At 38.3% G+C, this 24077-nt stretch overlaps 2 protein-coding genes across 12 annotated transcripts in view; one reads left to right on the top strand and one right to left on the bottom strand.

Moving 5' to 3' along the window:
- Gigyf2 (GRB10 interacting GYF protein 2) overlaps positions 1 to 24077 on the bottom strand; it is a 125796-nt gene that overhangs the window by 45685 nt on the left and 56034 nt on the right. For all 11 annotated transcript variants that reach the window (NM_001427666.1, XM_087564342.1, XM_087564346.1 and 8 more), the window contains 1 exon segment: positions 666 to 845. In NM_001427666.1, the coding sequence (NP_001414595.1) occupies positions 666 to 845 (180 nt within the window).
- Positions 10222 to 18328, top strand: Kcnj13 (potassium inwardly-rectifying channel, subfamily J, member 13). The gene is made up of 3 exons (NM_053608.2): positions 10222 to 10322; positions 15097 to 15572; positions 17649 to 18328. The coding sequence occupies exons 2-3, from the start codon at positions 15113 to 15115 to the stop codon at positions 18269 to 18271; spliced, it is 1083 nt and encodes a 360-aa protein (NP_446060.1). The 5' UTR covers positions 10222 to 10322; positions 15097 to 15112; the 3' UTR covers positions 18272 to 18328.

Raw genomic sequence — 24077 nt, 5'->3', positions numbered from 1 at the left:
CGTCAGTGTATTCCATTATTAGCATAGCTAATGCCCAAGAATGGTTTGAAACATTGAGTCCAAAACAACTTAGAAATTTACTAATCATTACTATTCTTGTTCTCTTTTCTAAGGTCAGGAGGACAAAAGAATAAACTTGTGATTATTTCTGACCTGAGTTTAAAGTTTATTCTTCAAATAAACCCTCCCGCAAAAAAAAAAAAAAAAAAAAAAAAAAAAATCACATTTTTTAAGTCAGGAAAAATAGAAGAATAATTCTTTCTTGTTCAGGAAAAATACCCATGAAGACAACACACATGTAATTATACATTTACATTTATAAGTTTATTTTTTAAATGCCCTATTAAGTTTGAAAGAATGCTACAGATAGATTAGAAGATTAAGAGGTAGACAAACTGAATGACTTCCCTCATGTTTGCAGATGCAGGCAGGTGCTTCCTATTAAACCAGACTATTTGCCCCAGGAAAACAGAAAAGTGATTTCCATCAACTGAGTAGATGTGTTGGAGAACTGTTCTCTTGAAATGTTTTCGTAGTAATAAGATTGGGCTGTGACAGCATAAATGATTTCTTTTTTAAAAACTATTTTCCTTTCCTATTAAATCCCAAACATTTTTGCATGGTCTCTTTTCGGTTCCTTTGTGCGTATACAAGACAACTCTTACCAGGACTGTGAGGCCGCCACCTCTCTCCATCCCTTCTTGATCCAGCTAATCGCCAACCTCCATCTTCATCTTCTCCATTTTGTTCCTCTCTAAAGATTCGCCAGTTTTCACTTTCTGACCGTATAAATTCATGCTTTCTCCCCACAGACGTTGGTCCACTTTCCTCAAAATTTGGTCTCCCTATAAACAAGATAAGAAAATATGGTGAGTTAACATAAGCTCTTACCAGTGAAAATTTTGGAAAACAATACTTCAAACTCCTACCCTATTGTTCCTTTCAATGTTCAAAAAGTATTAATTGACTATACATATGCAAATTATATATTTCTTATAGGTGAATGCTCAAAGACTGGGCAATTTTTTTCGGAGCTGGGGACCGAACCCAGGGCCTTGCGCTTGCTCTACCACTGAGCTAAATCCCAACCCCGGGCAATTTATTTTAGACAGAAATAAATAAAGGGCATATAGTGAAGAGCTAGAGAGATGGATAACGGGTTAGAGCACTGGCTGCTCTTGTGGAGAATCCTGGTTCTGCTCCCAAACCCACACAGCAGCTCAAAACCCTCTTCAGACCTCTGAAGGCACCAGGAATGCATGTGGTGCACACACGCACATGTAAGCAAAACAGGCACATACATAAAATAGTAAAATAAATCATTTACCCAAAAAGTCATATAATTAATACTCAACCAGTCTTCCTTCTACATAAGAACTCTAAGAGACTTAGTCCCCAGAACTATTAAGAATCATCATTAGTTTCTTTTAAAATCTTCCGAAAACTTCCCATGTGTACACTTGAACATATACATATAACTACTACACACATATACCCTGAAGATGTTATAACATACTGTTTTGAACTAGTGATATTTTCAAACAATAGTGCATCTTGTCAATCTTCCCCTATCAGAATATCCCTTTTTTAAAATGACATTTTTTATTACATGACTACCTTAGTTTACTTAACCAACTAGCATGAATGGCTCTCCAAAATTGTGGAATGTATTTCACATGGAATAGAATTTCAATCAACCATTTATTTAAAAAAAACAAAAACAAAAACAAAAAACCTGGAAATTCAAAAGTGAAAGCTGTGCCTTGTAAGGCTGCACTTACTCAGCAATGTAGGAATATGACAAATTGAATTTTGGGCAGAATTCAAAGCTATGTTGTTTAAAAATGCCTTAAGAGCTATGTAACTGGTTTGAAAAATTGTAGGTGAAGAAAACGAAACTGGCACTTTAAAAGATAATTCTCAATTACGCAAAAAATTATTTTGCACTGTATGTGCTAGCATGTAATTCCCAACATCGTATCAATCTCGAATCAGTTCACTGAAGACACTGACACGCTCAGTCTGCAACAGTTACAGTTACAGCTCTCTCAGTGACATCATTTCAATTAAACCAGAACACAAGTTTTAAAGAAAAAAATAATCCAATGAGAAAATCCTTGTTTCTAGTTACCTTATAATTACATTTTATACATACTAAAATTTAACACACCGTTTGTTCACCCAGTTTTTAGAATGTTGGGAGGTATCATTCTACTAAATAATAAAATACCTTAGGACCAGCATGGCTAGATGGATCAGTGGATAAAGACACTTTTCATCAAACCTGACAACCTGAGTTCGACTCCGGAGACCCAAACGGTGGGATAGTAGAGAACTGATTTCCACAAGTTGTCATTCTGACTTCCACACACATGTACCCTCTACAGAGACACAGACAGACAGACACACAGAGAGGGGGGAGGATAGGAGGTGTGGAGAAAGGCAGAGACAGACAGACAGACTTGAAATTTAATTTTAAAAACCTCTTAGGAGAGAGTAAGGTCATCATCTAGGAAAGTCACGACTCTCTCTTTGCTATGGTCGGCAGAATCCTGGACAACCTCCTACCTCCAAGTAAGCCCTAGCTGCTGATGCTCATCAAATGCTTTTCTGTTAAAGGTAAGTTGAACTCACTGCCAAAAAATAGGATATACCTGAAATAATAAGTCATTCTATTCTGAAGTTGTTTTGGATTGTTTTATTTTGTGTTTTTGAAGACAGGGTCTCACTAGGTAACCCTAGGTGGTCTGGAAGTCACTACATAGACCAGGCTAGTCAGCCTCTGCCTTTGTGAGTATAGAGATTAAAGCCATGTATCCCCATGCCTAGATATGAAATCTAAAATTTAAAAGGCGTCTGTTATTAAGCACCTTGGAATCATTCTCTAAAGGAAGCCAGCTACCACAGGATATCTAAGGTGAGCTCACATTACAAAGCCTTGAGCCTCTTCATTTCCATAAATTTAAGATAGAAACTGGTTCCAATCCCAAAAGAACTTTAAAATGACCAAAGAGTTAGGCAGACAGTTTTACTGCTGTTCCGTGAGACACTAGAGCCCAAGCCATGCTGCCAATAAATGAAGTTACTTCTTGCCTACAGAAGCAGAGAAATAAACATCTGTCATCCCTTCAGGGCATGGTAGCACAAACCAGTCCATCATCCCAGCTTTCAGGAGGTAGTAGAAGGTGGATCACATAAAGAGTCTGAAACCAGCCTGGGATAAGACCTTAATTCACAAGTCAGCTAAATTCTAGGGTCCTCTTATTACACAAAGACAGAAGAAACTATAACTGATTTAATCTTCCAATCTGAGAACATTGAGGATCAATACATAACCCACGGGAATTGTCTAGAATCACATAACATTATTAAATAGCATAGCAGAACTCAAATGTTAATGTCCTGATCACTCAACAGAAATCTATAGCACACTGAGTCAAAGTTACAGATTCAAGTGTGAACACAAGCTTTCCTTGCACTACAAGAGTTCCCAGGCTCTCCTTCTTAGATTAAGAGAGGTCAATACTTTTTACAAAGCATTGTTTGCTACATAGCTTCATGAAAAGTCTAGCTATCCTTATAAAAGAAAGCTTAAGAAAAAAACCTTTAATGTATCCAAATCTGAAAACAATGAGGGATTAATTTACCCTGTCACAAATGCTACAGGGCTGAGAGAGCACAGTACTAATCGCAAATGGCAAACCTAACAGAGCCACTCACGTTTATCATCTGCTTTTCTGCAGGGAGCCTTTGAGCAGTGAACACGTGAAAGTAGGCAATAGGCAATGTACCACTAATGCACAATGCAGGACTCAAATACCAACCACAGCTTTTCCTAGTGAAAAATATTAGATCTACTGATTAAATAAAAATTAAAGCCACTAAAATACAAATAATTCAATAATCTTAAACTGGAAGGTCTACCAAAAAGTTCAAGGCAACCTAAGCTACACTATACAGTGAGAAGAGAGTAGAGCAAGAGAGCAAGCAGGGAGCACACAAGAGAGCGAGCATGTGAGAACATGCGAGAAAGGAGCAGAGCAAGTCTACACGCGCGCGCGCACACACACACACAAACACACACACACACACACACACACACACACACACACACACACACACACACACACACACACACACACACACGTCCTCCCTCCCCTCCTTCCACCCTGGCTTCATTCACAGTTGGCCTCAGGTAACCCTCCTGCTTTTGCTTTGCAAATGGCTGGGTAGAGGCCATAGCCACACAGCATGAGTAAAACAGTCACTGAAATCTACATTTCAACTGCTTTAAATCCCCAGTTTTTATTTCTGAAAGCAAATATTTCTCTGTACTTATGCATCTCCAAGTGCTGTCAACAGGTCAGAACTTCTCCTCTGAGGGGAGTAGGTTTGACGTGAAGCAGTCTGAATGTATATGAACAAAAGCAAACCAGTATCAGAGTACAGATTTTAGTTACTGGTGGCTGAATTACTACAAACCGATTTCTAAGAACTGCTCTGTACTTTTTCACATGTCAAATAGTCATATGAACAACAGCAATAGGAATGTTTCAATTATGAATTATTGGTAAACCAAGGAAACCCAGAATGACAACAGTCCCTACAACCCACATCCAACCTTTAGGACCCAGACGTTTTCAGGGGGGAAAAGGTGAAAAGACTAACGGATGTGTAAACTGACTTCACTCTTTCCTGATCTCCTCTTCAAAAAATAAAATAAAATAAAGCCTTGTTAAGTGCGGCATTCTTAGGTGGACACATGACGACTGTGTGCTCCAATGAGTTTTCATCAGCAATTGTACAAAATCAACACCTTAGTTTAAAAAAAATAAAAAATAGCTCTCAAAAATGTCCACATATGCCCTCCCATCAGGTCTTTCAAATCTATACATTCTCCTCATTTCTTAATTCTGCCCTTTTGAATCATCTCTAAAATGTATTTGGTAGTGGGGTGCACACATACATCAAGATCCACGTGTGGAGGTCAAAGGACAACTTGGTGAAGCCACTTCTTTCCTTCCATTGTCACTGACTTCTGGGGATTCAGTTTGGGTCATCAGGCTTGCGCAGCGAGCACCATTGCCCAACTGAGCTCTACTGCCAGCCCTGATCTTCATGTGAATGGAGTATTATTTATGTCTGAAAAATAGCTTTTTCTTTTGTACTGATATACAAGATCTCACTCTATAAGTAGTTAGTTGTGATGTATTGCTTTTAAACTGTTGACATTTAGGTTGTTTTTTGTTTTTTGCTATTATGAACTGTACATTTATGAGCATTCTTACACACAAATTTCAGTGAGCAAGTAAATATTTCTTTAGGGGTGCATAATATTCAGCTTTTGTGATTACTATCATATATTTTCCCCTCAAAAAATGCTATTTCTTTGTCACCTGTCTTATTCAAACCTTGGGTAAAAAAGAACATGAAGCCTCTTCCATAAACAAACGTAATTAGGCAGACAGGATTCCAAAGACGCGCTTGAACACAGCACCTGCCCTCGAGGCCGCAGACCAGAGATACACATGGAAATAAAGGACCTGATACATTATCGTTGATACAATGTACTGATATACTTCACCTGATCGTCTTAATAACCACAGGAGATTAGGTTAAACCTCACATCACTATTGTTCCTGTGTGGAAAGGGATACCTGTGGGGTGGCTTCCCAAGATCACATAGCTGAGTCATGAATCAGAAATAGAGCCTCGGCCTGCAGCCTCCTAACCCATCTCTACTGCATTTCTCACAACTAAGCCCATTGGAAGCAGCCAGAAATTCTAGTAAAACTGAAACTGGAAGAGGAAGATCTAGGATTTAAACGCCTGCCAAGCTCCAGAAGGACTACAAACGGTACAACTTAGGGGCAGCTTGTCAGCATCTGCAGGCAGAACTAAGCTTATTTCAGTATTTCCTGAGAAATAATTTTTAAATGTATATTAATAAAAAAAATTTGGTTAGAACTCTTTTAATAGAAAGGTTTTGTTCTAGAAATTAATTTAAGATGAAAAATATGGCTTCAAACAAATATCAAAATTATATTTACAATTGCTATAAAACTAAAAAACTGACACTAAATGAAGAACTGCACTAATAGTTTGGAATCTGCTGTAATCTAATTACAGTAGGTACCTGGTTGTATCAATTCGGGTAGGTGGTGGAAATACCAGAGGTTCACTTGTACAACTTAGTTTTAAAAGAATTATAGACTTGTGTTTTATTTTTGTTTGTTTTGTTTCATTTTCAGGACAGGGTTTCTCTTTGTATCCCAGGCTGACCTGGAACTCAAAAGATTCACCTGCCTCTGTCTTCAGAATGCTGGGATTGAAGGCATGAGCCACCATGCCTGGTAGATTTGTGTATTCTTGATGAAACTTAAATGACAAACATCAAAGTTATTCACAGGCAGTTTAAAAGATGCTATCTTATGTTTTTTCTGTGCCTAACAATTGTAGTGTTCTATGATGGCCAGGGCCACAGTGAGGGCCACCCACATGGGTCCTTCTCAGCACTCAGACTCCTCTCTGTAATGTAGAAGCACTATAACAGTTGAGTAAAGAAGCACTCTGGTTAACTTCTTTTTAAAACTTAATTTATATACAAAGTGATTTAAAAGTGAATCTAAATCATGGGTGAAAACAGTATACAGGTTCCTAGCCAGAGAGACTGGGAAGACTACAGCAGGTCAGAATTTTCTTTGAAATATCTCAAGCAATAGGAATATGCCCCCAGCCCTAAGCCCTCATGCTTGCTGTCTGCTGGTACACACCTAGAATACTTGGGGAAGGCAGTCACCAAGGAGGGTTAACACACCAGTCTGGAAAGAGTGACTAGGAAAGCCAGCTATTCCCAAGCTACAGTCAAGGAAGGGTGAGCTCAGGGCTGAGAGTCCCTAGACTGGAAGCACGCTGTGACCAAGGACGCTTTGCTTTTCAGGGCAAGCAGTTTAATGCTTACAGAATCTTAATGGGTTCTATGATCTTCAAAAGAGAAAGAAAGAAAGAAAGAGAGAGAGAGAGAGAGAGAGAGAGAGAGAGAGAGAGAGAGAGGGGAAGGAAACCAATTAAATTTTTTTCTGTTCAATAAAGCAAATAGGATATTTTATCAGAAAACTGTATTAGCTACAGAATATTTTACACTCTTATGTCTTAGTTGCCTAAGGCATATAAAGCTGTTAAAATACATTTGTAGCATATTGTGTACAAGTAGTATCCCCAATGACAGTATATACTTGTTTCTCCCTTAATGTATTAAGACAGAATAGGAGTCTTCTACAAATGAGATTAAAACTGAGTGCTAGCTTCTGCCTAGTCTGACTGGGTGGACTTCCTAAGGAGAAGGAGCGGTAAGAGGGCACCTGTGTGCATGTTTGACTTGCAGCCAAAAATGGTGTTTATGGAAAACTTCAGATGGAGCCCAGAGGCACTCAGCCAACAAAATCTACAGCTGTGAAACTTGGAGCTTACAAGGACCCAATCTCCAAAAGCAAAAGCGGAATTATGGGACAGACTTTGAAGCTTGTTTATGTGCAAATTTTTGTAGCAAGTAACTTTATATTTCTCTATTAAATAGTGAGAGGGAACCCCATCCAAGTGTGGCCACTTACTTACCCTTGCTCTCAATAGTTACTTGTAAATACAATTCCAGAGTGGTGGAAAGAGGAGTTGAAAGTCTACCCTTAGGAGTCTCTAAACTTCTGCAGCCTAACCTCTGCTCAGCTGGTGAGCAGTCCTGAAAACACAGCCGCTTCTGGCTGGACAACAACTAGAGAAGCTGCAGCATGTAAGAATGTCTCTGAAAAAGTACCTCAAGCAATGGGCACATGTCCTTGTCCCCACAGCCCTTATACTCACAATGTACTGACAGCACACCCAGAAGCTGCCTGTTGTCCTACCACACAAACTAGAAAGAGTCTAGGTGTCTTTAACACAGTTAAGAATACTGTGGCGGCCAGTCAGGCAGACTTGATGGGAGAATAGGCAAGACACTACGCTATAAGGTCAACAAATCCTTTGTCATTTTAAAGAAAACTGTAGTGTATTTCTAGATTGTATACTGAAATACTTCAGCTAAAATAGGAATTAATACCTTTAGGGACAGAGATTTGGATCTAATAAAGACTAATTTACTTGTATATGGCACCTGGTATAATCATTATGTTTTTTTTTTTTTTTTTGGTTCTTTTTTTTTTTTTTCGGAGCTGGGGACCGAACCCAGGGCCTAGGCAAGCGCTCTACCACTGAGCTAAATCCCCAACCCCAAATCATTATGATTTTTAATAAAAAGCAAATCATCAATGGGACAGTAGCATTTATGTCATACACAGAAGAGATGCTTCAGATCCAACTCCAACTCCTCACTATGACATACCTACTGTGTGTTTCAGGATGACGGTGCTGTATCCTCTGTGCCATTATCAATGTCACCTCAGCCAAGTTGATAGCACCAACTTAAATGACTGCCGTAGGATGCTGTGCTCCAGAGTCAAAGTATAACATCCACAGCCAGCCATCAGTGATCATCACTGTCCATGACAGGCCTTCAAGTTGGAAGCATTCCAGAATCAGGAATACCACACAAAGCCACTGTGTGGGTGCATGGCTGGGTATGTGTAGGTAAACTTAACAGTATCCTTAACTTACTGTATCATTTTTGTGTCCAAACAGCCTAAAATAGAGCACATTATTGAAAAAGTCTAGTCTACAGGCTCAGTATTAGGGAGGCTGATGCAGGGGAATTTACACTCAAGGCCACAGTAAACTATACAGTAGAAATTCCTATTTGTAAGGTGGCAATGGGGATGTGGCAGTGTCCTAAGTTGAATGACAAGCTTTTGTTTGACATACTATGCATAACAGTGGAAAAAGATACACTAACATGCTTGTGCTTTTGGGGAAGAAATATTCCTCTACTTGCTCTAGTGCCTTTGCTATTTCACTTAGGTGTTTTCCTCCATCAGCCAGCTAGAAAATGACACAAATTCCTACTTGCACACACAGAATAAGTCTTACACACCAATCTCACCTTGATTACCCTCCATCCCTGGTTCTAAAGGTCAAAGTTACTAGTGCTGTGTCTCAACTTGTATTGAAATGTCTGGCATTAATAAAACAAAGAAGGAATTAATGTATTTTTTAACTTGTGAAGGGAAGGAGAGGAATCCACAAAGTCGGATTTCCCTTCCTAAGTAGCATTAGATTGGTCTACATTCATAACTTTCCCAGCAGGCCTTTCCAAGCTTTTACTTCAAACAAACAGTGTCTTTGTTTTCCAGATCCTCTTATGTGTAACATTTGATCAAAGTTTTAAAACTGGCAGCTAACAGAGGAGAAGGAAATACTGCTCACTAGGCATTACACAAGGCCATACTTTTCAGCTCATGTGGAGGCTGCTACAAGCTGGACTGCTGACATTTTCTAGGTAAATACAATTTAGTACTGAGTTCCAGATCATGTACCCTGAATACTGTTTTATTCTACTTCATCACACATACCAAGACGAGACCCCTAAGGATCACTAAAGCAAGCCTTAGGAAAAATCCTTTCCTTTTTTCACCAGGATTCACCTTAAAGAGAATTACAAAGCATCAAGCAATCATATTCCTAGTCAAGCCTACTACACAACTTTAATACCGAACAAAGACCAAAGTTCTTCCTTTGCAATTAAGAAGGGGGGAGGTACTGTTTCAGGTAACTAAATGACCTATACCTACTATCGAAGTCATACTGATGAGGTGGGAATCTGATAAGAAAACCAGAAAAATCAACTCATCAATTATGCCTAAACATCCTTATCCAACTAAATCCCCCCTTCAAGAAATGGTGGAAAAAAGATTAGTGAAAGAGATATCTCACACTTTAACACGCAATATAAGGAGAGAGGGCTGAAAGGAAATCTTGCAGGGAATTTTATCCCTTTGAACTTTCAAATAAACTCTTAAATAAGATTATGCAAACTTACTAAAAACCGGTCCTGATTAGAGGGAAAAAATGCACCCCTTCTCCACGTCAGTTCTAGAGGCTTTCTCCAGAGTTGTTAAGGTTTGTGTTGGGTAAAGAAAGACCTCCTAACAAACCAGCATTCTTTTCCACATGATCAGAGCTAATTGGCCCCCCTGCAGACTAAGTGACCAATCACATCAGCTTCAGCTGAAACCAGCCCTCACGGACATTATAAACACAGGAATGTAAGCTGCAAAGCCAGTCCAAGACGAGAACCTACAAACGACACTGCAGGTTAAAACTACCTGGCCAAAAAGACAAGAGTCTGCTAGCTTCCTTAAGACCTTCCTTGGTAGGCTGATCCCACAAAAGAACTGGTGAGTACTTAAGTAACTTTCACTCTTACTCTTTCCTTTAGGGGAACAAGCAAGGAAGCTGACAGCCGATAGGAACAGAGCTAGATTGTTTCCAAGAGAGCTTTAGAACAGACATTACCTAGAAAGTCAGAGCTAAGGTTTGTTCTTTTCCTTAAATTTTAGAATTGGCCAACAGCCATGCTGAAAACATTAGTGAAAGGTTGGCTCTCATTTGTTTTAGTAAATACATACAATTCTTTGTTATAATGTGTAAATGTAGGAGAAGACCTAAAAAATTCAGTGGCTTTAAAAAAGAATGTGTGGGGTTTGTTGTTGTTTGTATGGAACTAGAAAAACCTCGAAATAAGCATATGGAAATAAATGCCAAAAGAAAATTATTATGTTTTAATTTTCTTAATCTTCAAGAGATGTGTATCCTAATTTAAATTTTCTTTTTAAGCAGGGGGTTATTACTAGCATAGATTCTGTATATAAGAAAATACAATATGAACTACTCTCTGAGCTTACATAATGGGGTTAATACTCACATTGTTTGCCCTAATTATAGAGGCCAGGAAAGGTGCTTATGAGACTTTCAACACAGCCTTTAAAATGTTTGCATAAGGCATGAACAAACACTGTATTCATTTAGCATTTCTAAGTGCAGCCTCTATCTTAACTGTGGGAACACGAATTACAGCACTCCTCTAGAAGCACAGCAACAGAAAACTAACTTTAAGGGCTACCATCTAATGAACAGAGCAACATTGTTATTTTGATGATTAATGAAGCTATCAAACTACCATTTTTAAAATAAGTAACTTTCCCATCAAACAATCTATAAATTAATAAATATTTTACAGCCCCCACATAGATACACACATAAATTTTCCACTTGTCTATTCTACTTCCTGCTATGACCAGTTCATGAAAATCACACAAAAATCTAAATCTAGACAAATCCATTCCAAATGCACTCATAGTTAAATATAGCGCATACCTGTAACCCTAGGACTTGGGAGATATAAACAGCAACATTTGTTCAAAGACAACTGGCTATAAATGCTGACTTTGAGACCAACCTGGACTGTATGAGACCAGACTCAGAAAGAGAAGGGTGAGGAAAGGGAGGAGGGAAGGAAGTGGTTATGCATTCATGTGCTTGTGATAATGTAAAGTTACTTGAAAATATGTGTACCCATTAGACACATCTGAAGAGGAAGGGGAAAAAAATCCTATAAACATTAGGCAACAACAATAAAAAAAAAATTAAGGCCAGATAAGCAGACATAAAATCATACTGAAACCATCCTATAGAACACAGTTGAGAAATTAGGCATAAACTTACAAAGTGGCAGGTAGTGTTTCTGGAACCGTATTATTTGACCTCCCTTTTAACCACATTCTTTGTTTTAAATACCTGGCCAAGGGGACATGGGAGCTTGTCCAAAATGAGAGAGCTATGTACAGAGTCAGCGTCCTCAGGCCAGGCCAGGCTCCTATCCTTATGCACTACACAACAGGGACTGACTACATGAATGTACAGGGCAATCCACTAAGAAGCAACATTTTACTTCTCTCAACCTCTTGCCAAAATGATCCCATCGAAAGTCAACAATGTTTCATGGGGGAAAAACAAAACCAAAAATGTTTCACTGTTTTGATACTGGCCTTTTGACTTCCCTGCCAATGGCTTTTTCCATGTTATTTAGTTGCTGGAGGGAGGAAAAAAATGAAATTGTAGAGAGCCTGGACAAACACTGCTACAAAACCCATAGATAACCAACAGCAGTCATAAAAAGATCCAAGTGAAAATACAGTGTGTGTGTAGAAAGGCTCTGCTTCCAGTGTGGGGTTATACAGCAATGAGACTGAAGCAAGGGGGAGCTTGCTTTGCTTCTGTGAGTGGGGAACACTTACTGTATTCCACTAGGACATTGGCTCCAAAGTCTGCACCTAATAAGTATTCCTGAAGAACCAATACTCCCTAGGCAGTCCTGCTTCTCTCCCTAGGCAGTCCTGCTTCTCTGGCTGTTTTGCTTTTGCTTTCTGAGACCTGCTCTCACCATGTAGCCTTGCCTGGCCTAGAGTTTACTGTGCAGATGAGACTGGGAGATCCTCCTGCCTCTGCCTCCGGAGTTCAGGAATTAAAGGCAGGTGCTGCCACCCCTAGCCTCTGTTGTAGTTCTTGAACACACCATTGCTCACAAAGGCTAACCAGAATCAAATGCTTTGGGTTTTAGCACTAATTCTAGACTTGGGTATGCTTGGGAATAATACTCAGAAACTGCTAATTTTATCTCAGAAAATTTGTCTCACTTTCATTTTGAAATGGGAATGGCATAAGTAGGTATTACTGTAAGTTAAGCATTATCAGCAAAACAAAGCAAGTAATACTGTTTACCCTATTCAAGGTATTGCCTTTTAGCCTCCCTTGAATTTGGAATGATGCCTAGCACAAGATAAATAACATCTATCAGCTACTATTACAAATCATTCCCACCGCAACAACCATGCATAAACTGGCACGGTTTAAGTTAATTACCTGAGTGACAGGAGTAAAAAGAGCATCTACTAAAAGTGCTAGAAACTAGCAAAGACTAGCTTTAGAGTACAGTACAGTGTGAATGCTGAATATACAGCTTCTTGTAGAAAAAATTAAAAGTATACTAACTGATTTTGCTGTGGTTAGCCAGACCATAATAATCCACAGCTCCCAAGCCCTCATGTCATGTGCACAGCACCTTGCCTTCTATACACTTCAGTGGTTCCATATGAGAAATGGAATCTCTGTGCACAGGGAAAGATGGGTGAACAGTATCAAAGTATCTTGTACCGCGTCTACAAAGGTTCTGTGATTGTTTCTAAGAGGAAAGAGATCTTTTAAAATATTTTAAGAATCTAACAAAATAAGGAGCATTAAATATGGGCTGAGGTGTGGCTCACTTGTCAGCACTCGCCAAACAAAAAAATACACCCAATGACTATGACAACTCAGTAGGGCAGTAAGTAATACAACATGAACAGTTTTGTTTTTTAAAGTCTATCACATGAAACTGAAATGCCCATCTGATCTAAATTGGAGAACTATCCAGTATTCAATCAGCTCTAGCTCAAATCTGAGGAAAATATGAAAGAATGTCCCGGGTACCATCACCAAGGATTGCAACAGTCTCGGGACAAAAGGGAAAGCCATACATACCAAATCCCGTAACACAGAAAAACAGTCTACAAAATCCCAGAGTCTCAGACGGACTAACCCATCAAACCGAGCAATCTCACACGACCTTCTTAGGTATCATGCAACATGAAGAAAGCAGCAAGATATGATAGCACTTAGTTGTAATTGTCTTTAGAGAGGACTGAGGCAGGAGAATCCAGAGTTCACCAGCCTAAACATGAAAGGAAACAAAAATAGGGGAGTGGGGTTGCAAGAGTGGAGCACAAGTGGGTATGCGGCATTCTCAAGGTAATCTACTTTGGAAGAAGCACCCTTAATAAAAACAAGGCCATGGTTTTTATTACCTTTTTTTATTACCTTTATCACAGGTAATAAGTAACTTGTTCCTGAGAGTCATGACACAAAAGTCTTGATATATATATTTATCATGTCCAAGGTTGGTCATACAGTAGATATTGATAACATAGAGAAATGCCTAACCCTTCATGAAAACTGTTCACAAGAAAGAAACTGATTAAACTAATATCTTTTCAAATTTGTCATCTGATCTCTTAATGTTTATTTTTGCCTTTTAAGTTCTTAAAACTACTTCTTTTGGTTTACTTATTCTCAAAGCTACTGTCTTTCAAAGCTGGAAGGAGGGCTCAGTACAATAGCATTCACCTAGCATGCACAAGGACCCAGGGTCCATTCCTAGCACCAGGGGCAAGTGGTATTATCTAGATACACGTAGCTGGAATGTCTTTTATTGGTGTGCAGGGTTGAAGCAAAGGCCTTATATATGTTAGGGAAGAACTTTACCAGGAATTCCTTGCATTGCCAAGATTTGATATGGACAAAGGTGTGTGCTCCACAGCTGTCCATTCATCAGCCAGGATAGAAATAATATAGGAATATATCCATGATGGCAAAATAATACAACATTTTCACAAGGTTTTAAATAGGCTAATTCTAAGGAATACATTATTCTTGGGCCACTGAGATGTGGCTTAGTGGGTAGAGGTGATTGTTATTAACTCTGATGACTGGAGTTTCCACTATAAAGTCTAACTTGAAAACACACGCAGATCTGGGGGCCTGGATCAATGTAGGTGCTTGCCTAGCATGCTCAAGGCCCAGAGCTCTGGGTTCAAACACCAACAACTGCAGGAAAACAAAGTATTTGTAGATAGTTAATGCTAACTTTCCAAATGATTTTTACTTATTTACAAAGTAAAATACTAACGTTTTTAAAACTAGTCTTTTTAATTGTCATTATTCATGAAGATTAGCAAATTTTTAAAATTTGTTATTTAGAAATAATATAGTTAACTCAATAAATACTTAAGGCCTAAATTTGTACAAAGACAACATGTAGGTTTTTTTTAAAAGCACAAATTATAAACTTCACCCTCTGGAATTCTAAAATATATTTAGAAAACAAAGTATTAAATGGTGTTTTTACAGTCAATCAATGAAAGTGTAAAAAATATCCTAAAGTAATACATAACTAGTAAACAGATGACTTGACCAGTAATTGCCCTCTCATGTAAACACTGTAAGAAAGCTTCATAACTCATGAATGCTAGCTAACTCTCAATTAGTTAAGGATTAACTATTTCACTCTTGTTTCAGAGAAACACAGCCTGAGATGGACAGCAGGAATTGTAAAGTTAATGCTCCTCTCCTAAGTCAAAGATACCGGAGGATGGTCACAAAAGATGGCCACAGCACACTTCAAATGGATGGTGCTCAAAGAGGTCTTGTGTATCTTCGGGATGCATGGGGAATCCTAATGGACATGCGCTGGCGCTGGATGATGCTGGTCTTTTCTGCTTCTTTCGTTGTCCACTGGCTTGTTTTTGCAGTCCTCTGGTATGCTGTAGCTGAGATGAATGGTGATCTGGAAATAGACCACGACGTCCCGCCTGAAAACCACACTATCTGTGTGAAGCACATCACCAGTTTCACAGCTGCGTTCTCCTTCTCTCTGGAGACACAACTTACAATCGGCTATGGCACCATGTTCCCCAGTGGGGACTGTCCAAGTGCAATCGCCTTACTTGCCATACAAATGCTCCTAGGCCTCATGCTAGAGGCCTTTATCACAGGTAATTATTTTTTTTTAAATACTACAAACCTTTTATAAAGTATTTAGTTGGCTAAGACAAAACTGTTTATATTGTTATAAGTAATTTATTTGTATTATTATAAGCAGGTGATGCCAAAGAAAGAAATGAAACAATCTAGGGACAAACAATAGAAATATAAAGAATTTTGGAACTACATAAGAAAAAAGATCATATGCCATTAACTTACAGGAATATGCTTTCGAAAATAGTAACAAAAACCATAAAAGTCAGTTCACACAGAAGTTATTTTGCTGAATATGTAAGGAAATTAAATGCAAATTTTAAGCCACGTTACCTGATATACATCTGGCTTTTTGTTTATAATTTATTTTATGTGAATTGGTGTTTTGCCTACACATATGTCTGGGTGAGGGTGTCAGATCTGGAGTTACAGACAGTTGTGAGCTGGCATGTGGGTAGTGGGAATGAACTCAGGTCCTCTGGAAAATCAGTCAGTGCTCCCAACTGCTGAGCCATTTCACTAGCTCACTTTTTATCTTTCTTCTTATGGTAAAACCTTCTACTTGGAGATCACCTATTCAACATGTACTCAATACAAGGAAACCCATAGCAACACATTCAGCGCCATCTTTTAAAGTTACAAACACACACACAAAATGCAATGTGAATATGGACATAAATATTTATTTATATTTCTGGTAATATATATTACTCCATTGGATTGGTTCTTTTTATGTAACACACACAATTAAAAAAATACATACTAATCGACTAATTGAAGATAAGCACTGAGCATCATAAAAGATGACCCAAGGCGCTACCAAATGGCTCTGCATCCTGTAACAAATCACTTAACTTCATAAGAATGTCCACATTGGCTCAGTTCTTAAATTTAAGATAACCTATATATTTAGATGGGAACATGTTTAAATTTGTGTGCTAACACCTAACTAAATTTGCCATTTATTTCAATTATGAAGTTATACATAAATATATATGATATGCATATTAAATTTTATAGATTAGATAAATGGATTTACTGATGAACAAATGACAAATAAACTGAGAGGACAGATTGATATCCTCACACTGCCTGTACCATAAGCACTTACAATGTAAGTATTGGATTTGTACAAACGATTCAGTGATTAAGAGCACTTGCTGCTCTTATAGAGGACCTGGCCCTATATGTATTGAGATTTAAAGTATTCTGTTCAAAAAAAAAAAAAAAACAAAAACAAAAACAAATTTCAATGGTTTTTAATTTAGGTGCCTTTGTGGCAAAGATTGCACAGTCAAAAAATAGTTTTCTTAATCCGATTCACAGACTTAGCAGTTGTAGCTCACAAAGATGGCAAACCTAATCTTATCTCCCAAAACACATGTGGCAGCTTACAATAACACCTTTTTCTGGCCTCCTCAGGCACTGGACACACATACACACACACATACATTCAAGCAAAACATCATACACATAAAGTAATTTTAAAAGACTATGATTGTTATAACGATTGCCATATGCCTCACCAGCCTGCCAACAGGCTCTGTGCCACAAGAATGGCTAGGAAACGCTCATCTACATCTTGGGGTGGGACACCAGTGTATACTTAAAAGATACACTGAATCAACTTACAGCCAATTTCCCCAAAAACTAGCCTTCTAGAAGTTTCAGAATTAACAATTCTTTCCTGCCTCACTCCTTCTTGCAGCCTCTGCTCTTGTAGCCACCCTCCTCTCAATGTACTCTTCATTCCAACCTGAGTTACACAGCAGGCGTCACGCTCAGTTCTTGAACTTTGTAACTTACAAGACAATGTTTTACATTTCTTCATAACAAATCAAATTTTTCTTACCCATTTTGAAATCATGGGGTTTTTTTTTGTTTGTTTGTTTGTTGGTTCTTAACAGAATGAACACACACACTTTTAAAGTACAATTACCCTAAATTACAATAGGATAAATTTCTTACTCAGTGGATGTGAGAAATATTTAACTACTTGACAGACTCTTCTCATTCAGAAAATGTATTGAGATTTAAAGTTTTCTGTTCAAAAAAAAAAAAGAACAAAAACATTTCAATGGTTTTTAATTTAGGTGCCTTTGTGGCGAAGATTGCACGGCCAAAAAATAGAGCTTTCTCAATCCGATTCACAGACTTAGCAGTTGTAGCTCACAAAGATGGCAAACCTAATCTTATCTTCCAAGTGGCCAACACCCGGCCCAGCCCTCTGACCAGCGTTCGGGTCTCTGCTGTACTCTATCAGGAAAGAGAAAATGGTGAACTCTACCAGACCAGTGTGGACTTCCACCTTGATGGCATCAGTTCTGAGGAATGTCCATTCTTCATCTTCCCGCTAACCTATTATCATACTATCACACCATCAAGTCCTCTAGCTACCCTGCTCCAGCATGAGACTCCTTCACACTTTGAATTAGTTGTGTTCCTCTCAGCAATGCAAGAAGGCACTGGGGAAATCTGCCAAAGGAGGACATCCTACCTACCCTCTGAGATCATGTTACATCACCGATTTGCAGCTCTAATGACTCGAGGTTCCAAAGGTGAGTATCAAGTCAAGATGGAGAATTTTGACAAGACTGTTCCTGAACATCCAACTCCTGTGGTCTCTAAGAGTCCACATAGGACTGACCTAGATATTCATATCAATGGACAAAGCATTGACAATTTTCAGATTGCTGAAACAGGGCTGACAGAATAAGACTCATCTACATCATCCTACTTCTTAATGTATTAAATATATGCAGCCAGCTATGCAGCTATTTTCCTTCACTGTATTTCATGTTTCCTTGTTCTCAATGCTGATTATATCATAGTAATCATGTCGATGCCCACAAAAGAAAAAGAAAAAGAAAAAGAAAGGCAAAGCTAACTATACACATCCCCAAAAAACAAAACAGTTCTAGTTACCTAATTTATATCAGAGGTAATCTGTTCTTGTCAATCTGATAAGTATCCATGCTAGCAAATCTGCAAAGATGTAGGCATGGTAACAGAAGGGAAGATAAAATGGACAGTGATGGCATACAGTTGGACTCTAAGAAAAATCACCTCTCATTTTCATCTGTAAACTCAAATAGTCTACTTTCAAACCTAGCTCCCTGGGTGGAAAGCTGATTTCACAATATTTAGTGAACATCCTTGTACAACTTTTATTTTTTCAAGACAACAAACATCATTCCTTTAATTCTTTAAACTACAAAACTAGGGTAAGTATTATCTCCTCAATTTCTAACAGCTAGAAATAAAAGTACAAAAGAAAAGTAACAATATCAATGTTTAGATAATCCCCAAAGCATTTGAATACAACACCCAAACACACATGTATGTGCAGTTATGTATTTGTGGTAAATATTCAGAACAAATAAGAAAAGCTCTGGCCCAGATAGAACTTGTAGGGTGGTATTTCTGTTAAGGAGATGCAAAACTGTATGTTTCTAATATGTTAAAGTCTGACTTGCAGAACACTCAAGTAATCCAAAAGCTCATCCCTTCGTCATTTGAACTGCTTCCGCCCTGAGTAAAAGATTGTCTTCATACTCGTGACCCATTCAATGGCATAGAAGTCCTACAAACTTTCTAAATACAAATATGTATTTACGTTTTTATAAATCAAGGGCTTAATTAAATATATAACTCAACTGGGAAAAATCCCCAATAGATAAAGCAAAAAATTAGGTAACAAAGTATTTTCAAACCCAAATTCCTGTTTCCAACATCAAATAGCTCTTTCTATAAACACAAATGCGTGTTTATTCACCAGTGGGAGGCTGGACTGGCGGATCTCTATTATTTCATTCCAAGTCTAATATTCCATGAAAACTATGCTTTCTCTGCCTGCTTTTATTTTATATATACTAAGATGAACCCCTTTTTATATCCAGCTTAAAATACTTCTTTAAGTAATTTTCATTTGAATTAAAAAACTGAGCTGAGTTGTCCTTTAGCAAAACAAAAACAAAAAAAAAATTATACTATCAAGTTTCAAAGAGATCTGCATGGTTTCTCTTCCATTTCCCTTATTTGGAATTAAATGGGAAAAGTAACAGATTAACTTTCACTGCAGTAGATGAGCCGGTCACAATCATCTTGAAATATAGACTACATAACAGTAAATGTTACAGACAGCAGGGAGTCACATTTTTCTACTCAAAAAAAGCAAACAAATCTAGACAGAAAGAAAACGACGACGATGACGACAACAACAACATTGGAGTGCCCTACGAATGGTAATAGCAGAAGACTATTAAGAACAGAGAACCTATTTACTATAAAGTATGACTGCATAGAAATGAAGCATACACTCTTCCATGACAGGCAGACCAACTTAAGACTGCTGATAAAGAACAGAGATTCCTATGAACAAGATTAACCCGAACTGTGAAAATAAACTGTATGTGAGACTCCTCTGAATGCTCCTTCCTAAAGAACACTTACACAGCTTTCAAATTTATAAAGCTGTCTTGAGGAGACAGTGAACAAATACATTAAGAGTCTTGAAATACAATTAAGTCAGATAAATATGCTTCAATCGTTACTAGTTAGACAAAATGTGACATCTGAAAATTAAGTACAACTTCCTCACCACACACCAGAAACAACTTTGTAGTTGGTAGGGGCTGGAGAGATGGTGCTGTGGTTAAGAGCTGCTCTTTCAGAGGGCCCTAATTTGATTCCCAGTATCCAAATGGCAGTTCACAACTGGTTCTTTAATTACAGTTTCAGGAGATCTGATGTCCTCTCTGGCCTCTGCAGGCACTAGGCACATATATGGTGCATAGAAATTCATGCAGGCAAAACATTCATATACACGAGATAAAAATTTTTACAAGAAACATAATCGAAGATCATTGTTCAGAAACCAGAAAGATTCTGGGAGTATTGTCTGTAATTCTTTCATTTATTTCAAAGAATCATAGTTCCTAGGATTAAGTTTACTGCAGAGAGACCATTAACCCCTCAGGAATATAAAATATAAATGGAAGAAAGGAAGAAATCACTAAGAGCTAATATACTCAACACGGAAGACCACTCGACAACCAAAGTTACTCTTGGAAGCCATTAGCAACGCATGACAGTTTTCACAAACTGAAAACAAGCAGTTACCAAAAATCTTCAGCTTAGATTTATGCTTGAAAAGTATACACTACTAGATGCCAGGAAAAAACCTGTAACAACAACATGAGTGTCTATCTCCAAGTGCTGCTCACCAAATGCATGCTGTGCCTTGCAGTTCAGCCTGAGAGGCACCATGTGCTGGATTCTCAAGGAGTGCTGTGCTACTTCCAGAGACTCCACATAGAGATCCACAGTGTGTCATACCGGGTTGGCTGAGCCTACTCGTGTCATGAGCATTACTGTTTAATGATAATTTTCATTGCACTCTCACAGAGCATACTACAAGATGATCACAGGAACTATCTCTCCTCTACAGCAATCAATTACTTCTGAATAGGACTTATAAATGTAAAGATACAGGGCTTTTCCCACTGATGTTCACAGGAGTAACTCTTACCCAGATGTTTGTAATTTTACCCATTTATCTTCACAAAGAAAGCCAGCACATGTGCTAGGTCTGCAGCTCAGACCTAGAGCACTATCCTAGTCTTCACAAGATCCTAAGGTCTGATTTCATCCCACTTCCCACCCAACCACCACATCAAAATAAATAAATAAACATTTTTAAGAAATAAATAGCATGACCTTTCTAAAGGAACAAATTGAGGCTGGGAAGATGACTCAGGGGGTATGAGCACCTGCTACATGAGCACAGGGACCTGAGTTCAAATCCTACAATCTACGTAAAAAAGCAAGCAATATCTCCATGTACCTACCTGTAGGCATAACAAAGAACAGGACAAGAAGATTCTAGGGAATTGCTGGCTAGCCAGCCTAACCACAACAACTGCAGGCTCAGGGACAAACTCTGTCTCAGAGTTCTTATGGATTCAACTTTTCTTTTTTGTTGTTGTGTTGGGGGAAGACCAGGCTAGCCCTGGACTTAAAGGTGATCTGTCAGCCTCTTTTCCCCCAATTGCTATGATTAAATGCATTAACACCACACCTACTTGGGACTCACCATATCAAAGACATGCACATAGAGTACTACAAAATATCTTTACAGTTTAAAATAAAGGCAAGTGAGTAAAACTAATTAGATTCAATATGATAATGCCAGAGAAAACACTGAGACTCTGCACAAACAACAAAGCTAATCTCACCAAGAGAACACATCACTTCCCCAACCTCCCAACAATCTCAGAAACTATTACATCATCTTAAGAATGCCAGGCAGTGGTGTGCCCACCTTTAATCCCAGTGCTTGGGAGGCATAAGCAGGTAGATCTCTGTAAATTCAAAGCCAGCATGGTCTACAGAGTTAGTTCCAGGACAGTCAGGGCTACATAGAGAACCAATGGCAAATTCATTAGTTAATTAATTAAAAAGAATGTGTTTAACACATACTTGAACCCACTGTTCAGATTTTGAAACTCAGAAGGTCAAGTCTTATTTCTTGGTCAAATTTGTAAGCCAATATTTGTAGTGACCATGCAAATCCTTCTCCTAGTTCTGCCCTGCTCACAGTTTTGTCTATCTGAAGACCCACGCCTTTTAATGCAATCACCACCAGCACAAAGGCTTCATATGCCAAAGTCTCCAACTGTGAACCATGACCCCTTCTTTCACTCAAGACGTGACCCCAAAAGTGAGCCCAAAGCTCAGGCTATGTAATAGCACTAAGAGTAATGGGGGTTGGGTGTTTGTTGGAGACATGACTCGCTTGCTACTCTTGCAGCATACCAGTTTTCCCAGTACCCACATCACACTGCTTAAAGCTGCCTACAACTTCAGCTCTATGGGATCTGACAGCCTCTTCTGGCCTCTACAGTACTCCACACTACACTCACACATACACACACAAATTTAAAAAAAAAAAATCTTAAATAAAAGGCAGTATCTTTTGGCTCACTGGGGTAATTTAGTTCTAGTAATTATTGTCCTGAGCTGTAAGGTAATTGATGATTAACATGAAGTTGAGGTCATCTGAAAGAAGCCTTAGTCTTGCTTCAAGAGACTACTCCATACTTAATATATTTATATAAGGCTGCATTTTCTACTGTAAAGTTTTCATTTGATTAGATTTGGCTTTCTATTATACCTTAATTCTAATCTCAAGTTAAAATTTTCCTACTACACAGACAACTTTCTCTGAGCACTGAGTGATTTAAAAATTTGATCAGCAGCTAGCAATATCCTTCAAAGAAAACATTAGCACCCGCACAAGGCCTACGACATAATTAGGGCCTCAATATTTGTTGAATGAATAAGTGAGTTCAAAGACTCTGTAAGATATTATCTTCTCATTTTATTTGGAGACTATGGAATATGCAAGATTAGAGTAAACATGACCTTCTGATTTTGACTCCTGTACTAACTACCCTTTATCACCTCTCCACAATCAAGAGCAAAAGTGCTAAAGCAGGATCTTGAAGAGACGGCTCAGCAGTTAGGACTGCTTGCTACTCTTCCAAGGGTCCTTCCTGAGTTCTGTTCCCAGCACCCATATAGAATGGCTCACAGACACCTCTAATTCAAGGTCCAAGGGATCTAACAGCTTCTTTTGGCCTCAGTGGGCGCGTGTGCACATGCATAATATATACACATACACATAAATTGTTTTCAAAGTACTGAATCAGATTAGGATGGTAAGAAAGTTCCTAACAAATTCCACGCAGCCCTCACAAAAATGGGTGAAATATGTCAATAAATTACCTAATCAATTTCACATTTCTTCATGCAACCCTCATTTAATGTCATCTCAATAATGAGAGCAGAGAATTTCCAGTGACATGTTAAAGAATAAAGACTTTAAATCACAAATATGTTTCAGTGAGGTTAACATGTGCAACAGTGAAATCAAACTGATCTTTCTAACTTCCTTGTTTTCAAAACCATGTACATTTAATTTAGTTTGTGATCAGTGTTTGTAGAGCTAACATGTTTAGGAGAAACATTCATCGCTATCAGATATAGCCATACTCTGCAGGACATTTTTAGAATATAGAAACTGAAAAATTATGAATCTGTACCAATACTGTGAACTGGCGCTTTTTTCCCCCACCAAATATTAATGTAAACCACTAATTTATCAGTCAAAAAGCCTACCTTAACATTACAAATTGACTAAATTATCATAAACACTCACCAGGAAAAATAAATATTTACAGAAAGAAGAAAGCTAGGCTGGTGAGATGGCTTGCAAATAAAGGTGCTATTGAGTTTGAGCCCCAGAACTCACATGAAGGTGTGACGGAGCCAATTCCACAGCCTTCACATGCATGGCATAGTGTGTGTGTCCCCAGCTCCATATACATATTCTGCATACATACACAATAAAAGAAACAGTCCAACCATTGACTAAAGTAAGAATATTCAGTCTTAGCCTCTGCCTCCTCAAACAAAAGCCATACCTTCACTATTCTTACCTGGGAGATACTCTCCATGAT

This window comes from Rattus norvegicus, chromosome 9, assembly GCF_021556685.1.
Source record: "Rattus norvegicus strain SHRSP/BbbUtx chromosome 9, alternate assembly SHRSP_T2T, whole genome shotgun sequence".
In the NCBI taxonomy this organism is placed as follows: domain Eukaryota; kingdom Metazoa; phylum Chordata; class Mammalia; order Rodentia; family Muridae; genus Rattus; species Rattus norvegicus.
Note: the sequence above shows the minus strand (reverse complement) of the source record. Positions and strands in the feature narration are given on the sequence as shown.

Excerpts from the sequence above, each read along its gene's own strand:
- Kcnj13 (NM_053608.2), top strand. The coding sequence starts at position 15,113 with ATGGACAGCAGGAATTGTAAAGTTAATGCTCCTCTCCTAAGTCAAAGA. Across the intron at positions 15,573-17,648 it reads GCTAGAGGCCTTTATCACAG|GTGCCTTTGTGGCGAAGATT; the intron begins GTAATTATTTTT and ends TTTTTAATTTAG.